Raw genomic sequence first — 15803 nt, 5'->3', positions numbered from 1 at the left:
GTTTTGAATGCGGAAGCCCGAAACGCGCATATACACGTTTAGATACACTGACTTTTCATTAAAAGTTGACGCTTGAATGCCAGTTGCCCAGGCCTAAGTTAAACGACACTATCCACATGCTAGACCAGGGATGCTCATTTATGGTCCTCGAGATCTACGACCCTGCCTGTTTTCCAGCTCTCCCTGCACTGCTTGCTGCAGATTACCTGGACCAGGTGTGTTCATTCAATCAGAATCTGGAGACATCTGATTGAGCTACTCAGCAGCTAGGAGGGCTTGGAGATCTAGAAAACATTCAGGGTGGTAGATCTGGACCAGGACCAGGAATGGGGATCCCTGTGCTGGACAATGGTACATTCCATTTTTAGGATGCCCCTTAAAGTGACAGCACACACACCTGCACTTCCCTTAACATGCAGCCGCTCCTCTCTATGACACTCCAACGGGTACAGACAACCCAAAAAACCCACAACACCCTTATATGCGCATGAGACTAAGGCTGTAAACAGCAAGCAGTTTCCACTGTTGATACGTAAAAAAACTGTTCTTATTTTTATAGCTTTTTGAGATCGTCTTTCACTTAACCAAACTAAGGAAGCATACGATTTTGTAGTACAACTGTATATTTGTGTTATACAAAATAATACCCAAATACACATATACCCAGACTTGACCTTCTAGAGCCTTGTTCTACATGGTCATTTGTGCCATAAGGATAATGCTAATATCCCCCATAGCAAAGGAAAATTGCCTTTGAACTCCCAAAAGCAGGCTGAAGTCATTGTGATACAGAAAATAATATAGACTCAAATTTTCTCAAGGTCCTGCGAGGAAGAGCCTGCCCTTTTCTACCAAACTTCCCCCTTTTCATCAGCCAGGGCAACCCATCTTAAGGGACCATCAAGATAATTCCATCCCTTTATTGATCATCCTTACAGACTCTTATTGTGAAGAAAGCCGGAGCTGCCTTTTAATAAACTACTGAACGCATCAAAAAAAAAAAAAAAAAAAAAAAAAATCCGCTTTTAAAAACAAAATACATAAAGGTAAGGTTCAAAGGATGAGTCAGGGGGTAAAATGATGATGAAGCTCTGTTCCAGCTTTAGGTTCTGCAGCAGCGGTAAATGATGGCAAATCCGTTGCCTTGGAGTTACTAAATAAAAAGCACCTACTCTGCGATAATTTCTCAGGCAGTGAGTGATTACACACCAAGCAAACTCACTCTCACCCGGACTGAAATCAATTCCAGTAAAAAAGAAAAAAGCTATTAATCAGAAAGCACCTACCACTTTTGTTATGAACTCTGTGATGCTTTAATATTTCTGCATCCATTTATGTCTTTATTTCAGCATAGAATCCATTTACAGCCCGACAGCAGAGAAAACAAGACCAATTCAAGTCGCTTAAATTGACATTGTTTCGTACTAGTAATGCTTTCAGAGTAAGTGTTTTTTCTGGTTGGACATTTCTGAATGTAGAATGGAAACTAGTGAAATTATAAACATATTTTGCTTTTAGTCTTTGGAAACTCTTTATGAAATTAACTAATGGGAGCTCTTATGTCTGAGTGAGCGTCTGAATCTTAAAAGTTTCTTGAGTTAGACTCATTTTTAAATCTTGCTCCATTATCTTAGTCTCTGCTGCGACATTTCACTCTACTCTGATGGATACGTTTCAGCTGGATTGCCTGAGATGAAGTGAAGGAAAGCCTTGTGGTACTGTCTGACACCAGACCTGAGAAAGGTTCCTTATCACTGTTTTGACCAGGTTTGGTGGTACCATGTAATCTCAAGGACGGTAATTGAAGTTCTTCATGGCAGAACTCTCAGCAGTCTGAAACAAGCCAACAATGGAAAAAGGATTCCAAATTTAGACCTTTTTTAAGGTGATCACTTGATAGGATAACAGTCCCAGTCAAATAAAGATTGAAATATGTACAGCTAGTCCAGATCTCCTGGCAGAACACTGTCATGTCATATTGCCTTTTCATCAGATATTAAAGGAACCACTATGATGAAAATTTAGCTTTTGGTGTTTTTATTATGGTATTGTAGCATTCTTCTCATTATGTAGGACATATCTAAAGAAAATTAAGACTAAAACTGCGTTTCTGAGTATTTATTTAAATTGTGGTGAATCAGGAGCAGAAGAAAACATGATTGTAGTTGTTACAGTCGGCAGTCCACCTGCATCCACCTTCAGAAAACTAGATCCTCGTTTACCTCGTCTGAGCTGGCATCTGGATCAAAACTGTATGGCTGGATGGCTCCAATATTTTTCACCATTTTTGTTGCATTGCTGAGGTTAGCTTGGGGTTCTGAGGGGCTGTAAGCTAGCGGGAGATAATGCAAACTCTTAGTTAGCGGTGATGGGGAAGGGGAAGGGGCTTTGCTCCACACTATTCGCAGGAATTTCGGGTTTCATCACATCCACAGCTGAGATGCAAATGAAAAAATGGCAGAGGAGCCCTGTTTGTTAGATCTGACAGTAGTTTTGCACAAATTAAAAAAGATTAATGAACATTCTTTAAAAGTCGTAAAGTCAAGGTCCCAAGTCAAATCCCCATTTTCTGGAAAAAACCATTTCCGAGCCAATAGAAGATCATCTAATCCAGGGGTCGGAATTTTCTTTCATCCTTGTGCTGCGACTCTGTGTAGTTTTGTAAAATAACTATTATGTTCTAAGATTGCCGTGGTGCTTTAACACCGTCGGGATGTGCGAGCGGGCAGGAGGAGGAGAGCAGCATGAACGCGCGGAAGGGGCGTGTCTGCGGCTGTACATTGACAGTACATTGTGAAATGAGCAGGAAAAGGCCTTCTACTGCCCCTAGTGGAGTGATGAGGAACTACAGGGCACTATAATAGCCTTTTAAGGAAAGTTTGGATGAGGCTTATGAGACAGGCGTCATAGGTATTCATTTATTAAATCTGATGTAAATAGCTATATGGGTTTAATTAAAAAAACAAAACAAAAGCCTTTGTATTTCATAAAGAAAACAAATTTAAACAGTTGTTATAGCAGCAAGAATGTCAGGACATGAATTATACATGCAAATGCAAAAGTTGCAATGTCAACGCTTCATTGTTTTGGGTTGAAGTGACATGAAAACATTAAAAAATGTCATGCTTACAAGACAGGAGTGGAGAGCTCTGTTAATGAGGATGGTACTGACCAGGACACACCGCTATGTTGCAGAGTTTGGTTTGAATCTCTGGGCGTTCACAAGTGATAACCCCGCCTCCATCCGTACACTTCCTGGTTCGCATCCTGGAGCCCCGCCCACAGGTCACAGAGCAAAGACTCCATGACGACCACTCCTCCCACTGACCATGCACTGCAAACACCCGTGTAAATGACACACATACGCAAGACACGGGGGGTGGATATATGACAAAAAGGAAGGGACAGGAGAAGGAGGCATCCAATGGCAAGCAGGGGGCGGGGGTTAGAAGATGAGAGAAACCAGAGATTTTATGAGTATGAGCACATTCCTTGAAATACTTGACAGGTGAGTTTCTGATCTACAAAATACATTCTGGTTACAAAGGAAAAGGCAATTTGAACATGGCTTAACTTACAAGTATCAAATGGAAGAAAATGGTGGTTAGGAAGAGGCATTCTGGTATCTGAAGACATGCAGTTTTGGAGCTCAAGTCAAGACAATGTGGATGCGAAAACATTCCTTCAAAAGTCATCATCAGCTATTCAAGCATGAAAATACTATTTTTTTCTTCTTTTTCCTTTTCACTCATTGCACACCCTGTTTATGTATTTATTTAATTATTTCCGCTAAAGATGAAGTTGAAATAAATACAAGAAGAACAAAGGAGCACCAGAGTTGTACGAAAACCGTTCGGATGAGAAACCTCTGATGCTGCTTGACTGAGTGGCAGCTCATGTTGGGATCCATTTTCTTGATCTTTTTTTCTTCTACATGCCAGGGGCAGATTTTGCAAGAAATGGGGACTCCAAACAAGGAAGAGATGGATGACAGAGCTGATTAATGAGTGTGAGGAAGCGACAAAAAGAGAATGTAGGAAAAGATGGAGATGATGTGAGAAAATGAAAAAGATTGGGAACTATAAACTTTTGGATGACTTTTGAGAGAGAGAGAAAAAAATGGGGAAGAGTTTGAAGTATTTAGGGAAAGAGGAGAGGACTTACTGAAAGGAAGCAGAAGAAAGAAAAAAGGGGAAGAAATATTTTTAAAAGGCAAAAAAAAAAATAGGATGTAGTGAGGAAGATGAAGTGAGGGAGGGAATGAGCTAAATAAAGTTAGAGACAGGAGGATGAAGACTGCTGGTCCTGTGTAGAGCAAAACTAAATAAATCATGGTAATGAATAATTAAATGTGCTCTGTGAAGGGAAAGCTCAGTGGAGCGGCGGGAAGAGGGAGAGGGATGGGGAGGACGGTGGTATTAAAAAAGAGTGAAGATATGTAAAGCTGTTTACAGTAAAAGGCAGAGGACAATTTACTGTAAACAGTAAAACAGACTTATAAAGCCAAAAAAACAAAAACATGGCATCAGTTTGGCTCTGCATTGCCTCACTGAAGAGCCGTATGTCAAAAGTTTTGTAGTGCTAAAAAAAATATTTTGAAAGTTTATGAAGTTATTCGATTTGTAAGTCTTTTTTAACTGAAAGTGGATACAGTAGTAAGCTTTGGTGAACATCATTTCTCATGAATGTTTTAATGTCGGTACATAAGTGTTTGTATATTACCTTTAATGGGAAAAGTTAAATAAAATAATAATTGACAACATAATTGATTTCTAGATAAGATTTTAGAATTCGCAAAAAGAAAAAGAAAAACTCCAAGGAAACATAAATACTAAAGTACTTATAAACATATGCATTAACAAACAAACACCATTTTTTTTGGCCCAAAATATTCGTAATTATGGCATTCCACACATTGTAACACATTTAAAAAGGAACACATTTAACGAACAGATGCCATATTTTTGTTTTATTTACCTTATTTAATCAGTTTAACACTTAAGCAGTGCATTTCTGTGAAGTTATTTGAAAAATCAAGTAAAAATTATGCATTTATCTAATACTAGTTGATCAATAAACATCATGTAAGAAAGTTTGGTGACCAAAGCTTTAGCATCTTCAGAGCTTTTGAACATTTTTGGCGATAAATGATTATCTTTATTGAAAATGCTTACAAGTCTCTTCCAGAATCATCATTGTAGCATAAATATAATGATGAGCATTCAAGACTGACGCATATCAATGTAACAATTTATTAGTTTCAGTTGTTTTTGAGAGATTATTGATTTTCCTTTTAAGGAAAAAAAACAAAAACAGAGCTTGCACTTTGTAGACGGTCCCTTGTCAGCCGTATCACTGCTGTTTCTCAGAAAAGAGGGGGCCATTTTCATTAAAGATGAACAAAAAACAATCTTTTTTCTTTTGAAATGCCTTTGTAGGTCTTTGTTTGAGTTGAGACAAACCAATAGAGACATTTGCTCTCAGCTTAAAACGTACTGATCATAATAATGAGAGTAAATATGTGATGCCTGATCGGGATGCAACATCTGATTTTGATGGAGTCTGAAACGACACAATTGAGTCCAATTTCTGATCCCGTGGTCAGATCAGGACATCCCTAATCACAACCATTGATATGCTTTAAACTGTGTTTTATTCAAGTGATCTGAATGCTTGGCTAACATTTTCTATGTACATTAGTTTATTTATTTGTGAGGCATTTATTCTCTTTTTTTCAAAGTGCATCCTGTTTAGTCAGCAGGAAAGGCTTGCTGTAGGATTTTTACTACCACCTCTGTGCTTCCCTGGTTATTGAAGTTTGCAAAGCTTTTCCAATAGTCAATTCAATCATCTTCATTTTATAAGTTCACATATAATGCATTTAAATGAAAAGTCTTGGCCCCATGTGCAGCTGCAAAGTGTAACACCTTTGTATAGTAAATCCCAAACAGCATTCCCTTTTCTCTGCTGCATGATCTTTACCCTGTCAGCTGTGGATAGTGACACTTTATGAGATGTTTCAGCAGCATCCTTCCAAACTGCTTCAGAACTTTAGTTTCTTGTCATTTTAATATATGGGCTCCCCCAGGTGTTTCTGCTTCAATGCAGGACCTCCAGTGAGACTTTTCATAAAGGAATGAAGTTGAAATAAATGTGTTTGTAGTAAAAAGTCAGTTTTGAATTACAACTTGTGACATCATCATAAAATCAGGTCCTAAAATGATCAAAGATGCGTGTGTTGATTCATGTCTATGAAGACTCATTCATCCAGGTTGGTTACATTGTAGTAGGTTTAGGGGATGTCATCTGGACTTGGTTTTAAAGTTAGAAGACGTTTCGCCTCTTATCCAAGAGGCTTTGTCAATTCTTATTGAATAAGAATTGACAAAGCCTCTTGGATAAGAGGCGAAACGTCTTCTAACTTTAAAAACCAAGCCCCCCCAAGTGACAAAAACGCCCCCTTAACACTGAGCGTAAATCCTGGTGAGGGAGCATAGAAGAACTGACCGAGCAGGATCCCCGCTCAGTTAGGATTGCAGGTGTGCAGTTGTAAAATGCGGGGTTGCTTGGTTAGAATTGCACCTGCGCGGTGGTAAGGTTCCTCACTCGGTTCCTGAATACGCCCGCTCAGTAGCATCTACAAATAATCTACAAAACAGTGGCGGAGCTAGAACTTTTTCTAAGGGGGCGAGAGGGGGGCAGAAGAGAGAAAAATGAGAACAACAGAGTGGAAGGCCATTATAAATAAGAGGTTCAGTTATATTTCAAACAATTTTATTATTGCTCATTTATTATCAATGAGTTTTTTTCAAATATAAGAATATTTTTTTTTACCATATCATGGACCCCACTGTCCAATGGATTTGGGTCATCTAGACCCACTAGACAGTGCTCTGAACCTTTTTTCTTCAATGATTTGTGATCTTCACTGGTGTCCATGGATTACATGAAATCTTTCCACCTTTATCCACCTTTGTCATTGTAGGAATAAGACCTCAATGAAAGGGTGGGGTCATCTGGACCCCCCACAATATAGTACAAGGGATACAGGGGTGTGGCAAATAATCTGAAGGGGCTCAAGATCTCATTTAAAATATTTATTTTGTTATTTTTGCATTGCTACAGAAGCTTGATGAGTTCTTAATCTTTGTCGAAAATTATACTAGTATTGACTAAAAAATCGGATTTAAAATTATTTTGCTGGGGGGACATGTGCCTTCCCCTCCTGCCCCCAGTAGCCTGGCCAGTGCTGCAAGCAATGCATCCACAGCGGGAACCAGAAAAGGATTATTCCAGTCTTGACATGGTTTTTAAAGTTTAAAAATAAAAATGTTCACTCTTCTAACTTTATTGTTAAAACGTTTAATTCTATTACTCAAACATATAAAGAAAATATCAAAGATTTTGATTTTCTAGAGAAAAGCATCATTTTAGGACAGTCTTCAAGATTATTTATAGTCAAGACTTATGATGGTGAAGAAAAGGGGCTATATTGTTTTATTTGGTAATTTTTTCCTGCTGTTGTTGTTTAGCCCACCAATTCTCTTTTTCCTGTTTTGCAAAGGGACATGTGCATATTATAGATTTGTCTACTTCTGTAAAAAAATTATGGAAATATTTTGGTGGAGAGGGGAAAAAAAGAAACAAACCACCAAGTCAACATGAGTCATCAGTGTTTTTCTGTCCTGTAGAGGTATGCATCTGTTTTTGATGAAGCTCCCATGAGTTCATTGTAGCATGTTTAAATAAACTTGTGGTCTCCTGCTTGTATGGTAACTGAAAGTCTGATGTGACAGCCTTTGACTGTGCACTGACCTGACAGACTGCATTCAATTGTTTCAAGTCCAGTTCTAGATGTCACTGACCATATAAACTCAATCTGCCTTCCTTGAATAAATCACTAACTGTTGTGCTACCTTTTATAAGTAAACTCAGCTCCAGTTTACTTCAGATATTAGGAAAAAAAAAACACATTTGAAGATATTTGATAGTTTGGTTTGTTTGGAGATTTGCTCACACAAAAATATCTAGTTACTCTTTAAAATAACTGTCCAAGCTACTTCACTCTAAGACAGTGTCCTCTAAAGCCATTTTGTGGGACTGCCCGAATCTACAGTATATTTCCAAAATCCAGGGCCCTGAAAATTTCCCAGAAGTCTTGGCAAAAAACCAGTGTGCATCAATGGTCACTAGATTGGCAAATATAGACCACAATGCATTGCATTTGAATGATGTGTCAACCTAATCTAAGTATATCTATGTTTTATAAATCTTCCAAATTTTAATCACTAGAACACAGCATTTCATTAATGAAATTTGGAAAATGTTCATATTTATGAAGTTTTTACTTGTGTAAATAGGGAAAAAACTTTTTTACTTGTGTAAATAGGGAATCTAGCCGCAGGAATCTAGCCGCAGGGGTTGCAAGCCAGTTGCCTCTGTGCCGGTCCCAAGCCCGGATAAATAGAGAGGGTTGCGTCAGGAAGGGCATCCGGCGTAAAAATTGCCAAAATAACCATGCGAATCATCCACAACACTTTACACATACCGGATCGGTCGAGGCCCGGGTTAACAACGACCGCCACCGATGCTGTTAACCTACAGGGTGTCGGTGGAAATTTGACTACTGTTGGTCGAAGAAAGAGGGGAGGCAGAAGGGTCCGTGGCCAGAGAGAGAAGGGAAAAGGCAGGAACATAGGTTTGAGAATAGGGACTCTTAACATTGGCACAATGACAGGGAAAGGCAGAGAGCTGGCAGACATGATGGAGAGAAGGAAGGTAGATGTACTGTGTGTGCAGGAGACAAGGTGGAAGGGCAGCAAGGCACGTAGTATTGGAGGAGGATACAAACTGTTCTATCATGGTGTTGATAGGAAGAGAAACGGGGTAGGTGTGATTCTGAAGGGGGAGTTTGTAAACAGTGTTCTAGAGGTGAAAAGAGTCTCAGACAGGATGATGAGCCTAAAGTTAGAAATTGAAGGGGTGATGGTGAATGTAGTCAGTGGGTATGCGCCACAGGTTGGCTGTGAGTTAGAAGTGAAGGAGAGATTCTGGAGTGAGTTGGATGAGGTCATAGAGAGTATCCCCAGAGGAGAGAGAGTTGTTATTGGAGCAGACTTTAATGGACATGTTGGTGAGGGCAACAGAGGTGATGAGGAGGTGATGGGCAGGTTTGGTGTGAAGGAAAGGAATCTGGAGGGACAGATGGTGGTGGACTTTGCGAAGAGGATGGAAATGGCTGTAGTCAACACTTACTTCCAGAAGAGAGAGGAACATAGAGTGACATACAGAAGTGGAGGTAGGAGTACTCAGGTGGACTACATCCTATGTAGACGACGTCATTTGAGAGAGGTTATTGACTGCAAAGTGGTGGTAGGAGAGAGTGTAGCCAGACAGCACCGCATGGTGGTGTGTAAGATGACTCTGGAGGTCAGGAAGAAGAAGAGAGGGAAAACAGAAAAGAAGACCAAGTGGTGGAAGCTACAGAATGAAGAAACTTGTGAGGAATTTAGGCAGAAGTTGAGACAGGTCCTGGGTGGTCAGGATGAGCTTCCAGATGACTGGGAAACTACAGCAGAAATTATCAGGGAAACAGGTAGGAAGGTGCTAGGTGTGTCATCTGGAAAGAGGAAAGACGGTAAAGAGACTTGGTGGTGGAATGAGGAAGTACAGGAATGCGTCCAGAGGAAGAGGTTGGCTAAAAGGAAGTGGGATGTAGAAAGGACTGAGGAAGGTAGACAGGAGTACAAGGAAGCGCAGCGTAGAGTGAAGAGAGAGGTGGCAAAGGCCAAACAGAAAGCTTACGATGAGCTATATGACAGGTTAGACACAAAGGAAGGAGAAAAGGACTTGTACAGGCTAGCCAGACAGAGAGACAGAGATGGGAAGGACGTGCAACAGATAAGGGTGATTAAGGACAGAGATGGAAAGGTGCTAACAACTCAGGAGAGTGTACAAAAAAGATGGAAGGAGTATTTTGAGGAGCTGATGAACGTGGAAAATGACAGGGAAAGAAGGGAGGAAGATGTGGTTGTTGTGGAGCAGGAAGTAGCAGAGATTGGAAAGGATGAGGTTAGGAAGGCTCTGAAAAGGATGAAGAGCGGAAAGGCCGTTGGTCCTGATGACGTACCTGTGGAGGTATGGAAGTGCTTAGGAGAGACAGCAGTGGAATTTCTAACGAGGTTGTTCAATAGGATTTTAGAGAGTGAGAAGATGCCTGAGGAATGGAGGAGAAGCGTTCTGGTTCCGATCTTTAAGAACAAGGGTGACACGCAGAACTGCAGCAACTATAGAGGAATAAAGTTGATGAGCCACACAATGAAGCTGTGGGAAAGAGTAGTGGAAGCCAGGCTTAGGAAGAAGGTGGAGATTTGTGAGCAGCAGTATGGTTTCATGCCCCGTAAGAGCACCACTGATGCCATTTTTGCTTTGAGAATGTTGATGGAAAAGTACAGAGAAGGTCAGAAGGAGCTGCATTGTGTGTTCGTAGATTTAGAGAAGGCGTATGACAGGGTGCCGAGGGAGGAGCTGTGGTACTGTATGAGGTCGTCTGGAGTGGCAGAGAAGTATGTCAGAGTAGTTCAGGACATGTATGAGAGAAGTATGACGGTGGTGAGATGTGCTGTAGGTCAGACAGAGGAGTTCAAGGTGGAGGTGGGACTACACCAAGGATCAGCTTTGAGTCCTTTTTTGTTTGCTATGCTGATGGACAGGCTGACAGACGAGGTAAGACAGGAATCTCCCTGGACAATGATGTTTGCGGATGACATTGTAATTTGCAGTGAGAGTAGAGAGCAGGTGGAGGAACAGCTAGAGAGGTGGAGGTTTGCTCTGGAAAGAAGAGGCATGAAGGTCAGTCGTAGTAAGACAGAATACATGTGTCTGAACGAGAGGGATCAAGGTAGAAGCATTAGGTTACAGGGGGCTGAGGTGAAGAAGGTGCAGGAGTTTAAGTACTTGGGGTCAACAGTTCAGTGTGATGGGGAGTGTGGAAAAGAGGTGAAGAGGCGAGTGCAGGCAGGCTGGAGCGGGTGGAGGAAAGTGTCAGGAGTGTTGTGTGACAGAAGAGTGACAGCAAGACTCAAAGGAAAGGTGTACAAGACAGTGGTGAGACCAGCTCTGCTCTATGGGTTAGAGACGGTAGCAGTGAGACAGAGACAAGAGGCTGAGATGGAGGTAGCGGAGATGAAGATGTTGAGGTTCTCCTTAGGAGTGACCAGGTTAGACAGGATAAGGAACGAGTACATCAGAGGGACGGCTCATGTTGCCTGTGTCAGCGACAAAGTCAGAGAAGCCAGACTGAGATGGTTTGGACATGTTCAGAGGAGGGATAGTGGATATATTGGTAGAAGGATGTTGGAGATGGAGCTGCCTGGCAGGAGGGCGAGAGGACGGCCAAAGAGGAGATACATGGATGTCTTAACAGAGGACATGAAGTTGGCTAATGTTAGGGTAGAAGATGTCCATGATAGAGTGAGGTGGAAAAGGATGATTCGCTGTGGCGACCCCTGATGGGAAAAGCCGAAAGAGAAAGAAAGAAGACTTGTGTAAATAGGTGACGTCATATTTAGCATTTTAAAAAGTAAAATTGAAAAAAAAGAAACGTAGTAAACATGTGTCTGAATTGCAATAAAATTCAGGGACACTGGATAGTCCAGCTCTACATAGTCTTCTAGGGACAAGGAAGTAGGAAGTGAACAATAGCCTGAAATTTTCTAACAAAAGTGAAAACAACTCCCAGCATGCCAAATAATTTGTAAGTGAGCAAACACAAATTGATTAAAATATATATATATATATATATATATATATATATATATATATATATTCGTAGTAAATAACACTGTGTCTCATGTGTGTTAAATGTATTTTCTAGTTTTTTTTCCTTGTAGGGGACATTCAGACAAATATAATAGGTACTTCTAACATCTTTGGCCACTTTTTTTTTTTTTTGTTTTTGTTTTTTTTACATGTAAGCAAATTAACCATTTAAATCTATACATGCTTGCAATGTCATATTTTCCCGTTAAAAAACATCTGCTAATTCATTAAAAGACTTTCAAACGCTTCAGTCACACCCCACAAGTTAAGTCAACTTGAATTTGGTGTGATCCCATTCAAGCAGTCCCTGGAGTGCCCCGAAACCCCTCCAGAAGTGTGTCAGAATACATCAGAGGAGCAGAGGATAAAATGAAATAATAAACGAAACATAACACAGCAACCAATATCCCATCAAAGGAGCGGCTCAGGGTATTAATATCGACACGGAAAGGAAAATGAGGCGCTTAGACAGACAAATCGGGCTGCCACATTTGCATGAAGACAAGATTAGCATATGCACTGACAGGGAAGAAAATGTTCCTCTCCCTTTACAGTTGTTTGTTTGCTTTTTTTTTTTCATTTTACTTTGCCCAGTGTATCATATAAAAAACCCATTGAATATTCACATACGTGTAGAATGTAAAAATGAAAACTGCATATAGAGAGATCTAAAGCAGAGGCACGAGGAAACTGACAACATTAATAAATGTGTACATTTGAGTAAAAGTGAAAAATACTAGTCTCATAAAAATAAAAGCAACAATAAAGGCAGAATAAGGATGCAAAGATTAGTGAAAAAGTATTTTCAGAACTAAGGGCCGCACCAGATGGCGCACCATCAATGAATGATCTATTATCAAGTTTATGTCATATATAAGGCGTAGCAATCTTAAAAGCACTACAACCAAAATAAAAAAGTCAGAGATAAGTCAGACTTTACGGCGTTCACAGTAATTCTAAAACTAATGCTACATGATAGAAGCGTTAGCCACGTTAGCGTATTTTTGTAACTCCCATTTTCTTTTTAACATGTAAAGAAAAAAAAAAAACAGACTAATACAAGTAAAACAAACGTAACCTTGTTAGCATCCCATACCAAAAACACAGTCCAACATAGCAACACGTTAGCAACGTTAGTGTATACACAATAATAGCCAACCTTGTTAGTGACATAAAAAAAAAAACACAGCTCGACACTGCAACACGTTAGCTATGTTAGGTGCATTAGCGTATTCACAACACTTTTATAACATGGTCCGTGTGAATTCTCGATTCTGATAAGTAGCTGGGTGTGCATTAAAAAGTGATATACCACAGTGATAACCGCACGGCTAAAAAAGGAGTTCCGGTCACATAGCTTAAATGTTCTTTATCACTGAGCTTGCTTCTTTAAAACAAACTTTAGCTTCATTATTTGGACAAAAGGCAAAAAAAATAAAAAAACGCGGCACGGTGCTACAGTGGTTAGCGCCTTTGCTTCACAGCAAGAAGGCCCCCGGTTTAAGTGCCGGCTGGGGGACCTGAACCAGAACATCAATGGGGGATCTTCATGTTCTTCCCTTCATGTTCATCCCTGTGAATTTGTGGGTTTAAAAAACACGTAATGATAAAGCTAAAACAAATGTCACTCTGACTATGCTAACTCAAAACCCCGTTAGTATCCCGTACAAAAACCACGGCCCGATACAGCCACTTATTAGCTGGGTTAGCATATTTACAATAACACATAACAGTCCGACACGCAACACTTTAGCCATGTTTGTAACATGTGAAAAAACAGACTCATACAGTTGTTACTGTGACAATGCTAACTTCAAACCTTGCTCGTAACACATAAAAAAGCAGTCAAGGTATGTCCGAATTCCCACCCTAACCCCTCTATAGTGCACTATATATGTTCGCCATTTTCTAGTGCTGTCCGAATCTACAATTCCCAAATCCAGTGCCCTGGAAATTTCTCAGAAGTCTCTGCGAAAAACCAGTGTGCATTGATGCTCACTAGATCGGTAAATATATATACATATTCACAATGGATTGAGTCAGAACTTTTTTAACCCAAAATTTGTTTTTATATATATATTATTTTAATAAACCATCAAAGTTTTTATCTTCAAAAGACGGTGGACTCATTAATAATCATCGTAAAACCCTAATTTTAATTAGATTTTAACTTTGTGAAATCAATGACGTCATATCCGACATTAGAAAAAAAAAAGTAATGAGCACAGTGTCCTAATTGCTTTTTATAATTCACGGCCCTACATAGTGCAGCACTACATCGTTTTTGAGTAGTTAGGGGTTAAGGTGGGAATTCAGACACAACCTCAGACAATGCTACACATTTGACACGTTTTCTTTATGACACCCACCCAACATTTTGACAAAGCACTGCATATCTCTCAAACCTGTTTCAATATTAAGCAAAACCCACTTTAATTCAAATATAAGGTGCTTTTTGAAAAAGAAATAGTGCACCTTATAGTGTAGAAAATACAGTGACAAGAACTCTGTGTCTAGTGTTCAAGCCTTGTTCAGAAGACCGGAATCATTCCTTAATGATTCAGGTCATAATGTTGTAAACAAAGAGAAGGAACAAAAGATATTCTGAAAAGCAGCTGAAAAAGATTTGGGAAAAAAAAAAAAAGCTGCCTCGTTATTTTATGACAGAATTTAACCTCTATTCAAATCAGGCCAATCAAATACAAGCTGGATAGAAAACACTTAAGCATTTTATCCAGTAAAAACCTTCAATCAAAACAAGAATTATTTAGCATAAACTGACTACAAGTCCCCTCAGTAACCTGATTGTGTTGTGTGTCTCCAGGAGAAAAAGAATGACGCATTCTACTTTTTTTTTTCTGCTGTCGTTTTGTCATGAGCAGGCAGCACTTAGACTGATTGGCAAAGCATGTATACACATGAAACTTTTATTTTATTGGGAAAATATGTCTTGGAGTTAAAAAAAGAACAATTGCAGTAAAGCTGACGTAAAAACTAAATGAGCAGTTGAGGTTTTTCATGTTGTTATGTTCATCATGGGAGTAAATAAGTATTTGCTCATGATTTTCCCTCTTAGTCCAAGTGGTCATATCATCAGCACAAATACATTCAAAGATTAGTTTGCAGAAAATGCTTTTAAAATGGATTAATTTCCAGGCTACACTCATGTGGATGAAAACAAGAAAAGAATAATGAGACAAACACAATGAATGAAAAGAGAGATACAAATAGAGATCAAGGCACATGATCTTCAGAGATAACTTATATCTTTTTCTGCTCCTTTCTGCTGCCCAACAAGATTAATAGAACCTTTTTTTTTTCCATCAGCAGCGTTGTGTTCTGACTGATGAGATCGAGCTTCTTTCATCAGACACTCCTACATTAACAACATCCTTTAGCTTCCTTCAGAATCTCTAAAGATGTGGAAACATGAATTGATAATGGTGCATGTGCCTTTGTGTGTGTTTGTGGGGGATGTAGACCTCAAAAGATACAAGATAGTAACATTTGCCTTAATTGTTTATACATTTTTTCACAAAGATATAGTGTCCCCTCACTATATTGCGTGGGGCTAGGTAGACAAAATCCATGAAATGATCAGAATAAATCCATAAAAGTAGAGATCGATCTTTATGAATTTCCTTGTCCGCGAAACAGCAGTAAAGCCAAAGTCCGCTAGCTTATATAATGGAGTTTCCCATAAGAAATGCTAACTCTCGTTTCGACCTAAACATACATTGCTGACTAAATGAACAGCTTTACATACTCTCAGACATGAATTTTCTAAAGTCTTTTAAGGAAAGATTTTTTTAAAGTAACCATTTGTGGTCTAAAGCAATGGTCCCCAACCTTTTTGTCACCGCGGAACGGTACAACGCAAGACACGTTTACCGCGGACCGGTGGAGGGGGGGGGGGGGGGGGTTGAGGTGCAACGGAAGACACGTTTACCGTGGACTGGGGGTGGTATTTTCTCTTTAGTAAT

At 39.7% G+C, this 15803-nt stretch overlaps 1 protein-coding gene across 19 annotated transcripts in view; it reads right to left on the bottom strand.

The window, feature by feature from the left end:
- The window catches only part of adgrb2 (adhesion G protein-coupled receptor B2), a 320439-nt gene that overhangs the window by 142834 nt on the left and 161802 nt on the right, over positions 1 to 15803 (bottom strand). For 18 of the 19 annotated variants that reach the window (XR_002874120.1, XM_023959844.1, XM_023959851.1 and 15 more), the window contains one exon: positions 3173 to 3334. The exons of the other annotated variant lie outside the window; for it this stretch is intronic. Coding sequence is in view for 17 of the 18 variants with exons in the window: in XM_023959844.1 (XP_023815612.1) it covers positions 3173 to 3334 (162 nt within the window). In the remaining variant the exon portion in view is untranslated. The remainder of the gene's footprint in view (positions 1 to 3172; positions 3335 to 15803) is intronic. 19 annotated transcript variants of the gene reach the window in all.

Source organism: Oryzias latipes, chromosome 11 (assembly GCF_002234675.1).
Source record: "Oryzias latipes chromosome 11, ASM223467v1".
Lineage (NCBI taxonomy): Eukaryota > Metazoa > Chordata > Actinopteri > Beloniformes > Adrianichthyidae > Oryzias > Oryzias latipes.
The sequence above is the reverse complement of the archived record's forward strand: the minus strand, read 5'-3'. Positions and strand labels throughout refer to the sequence as shown.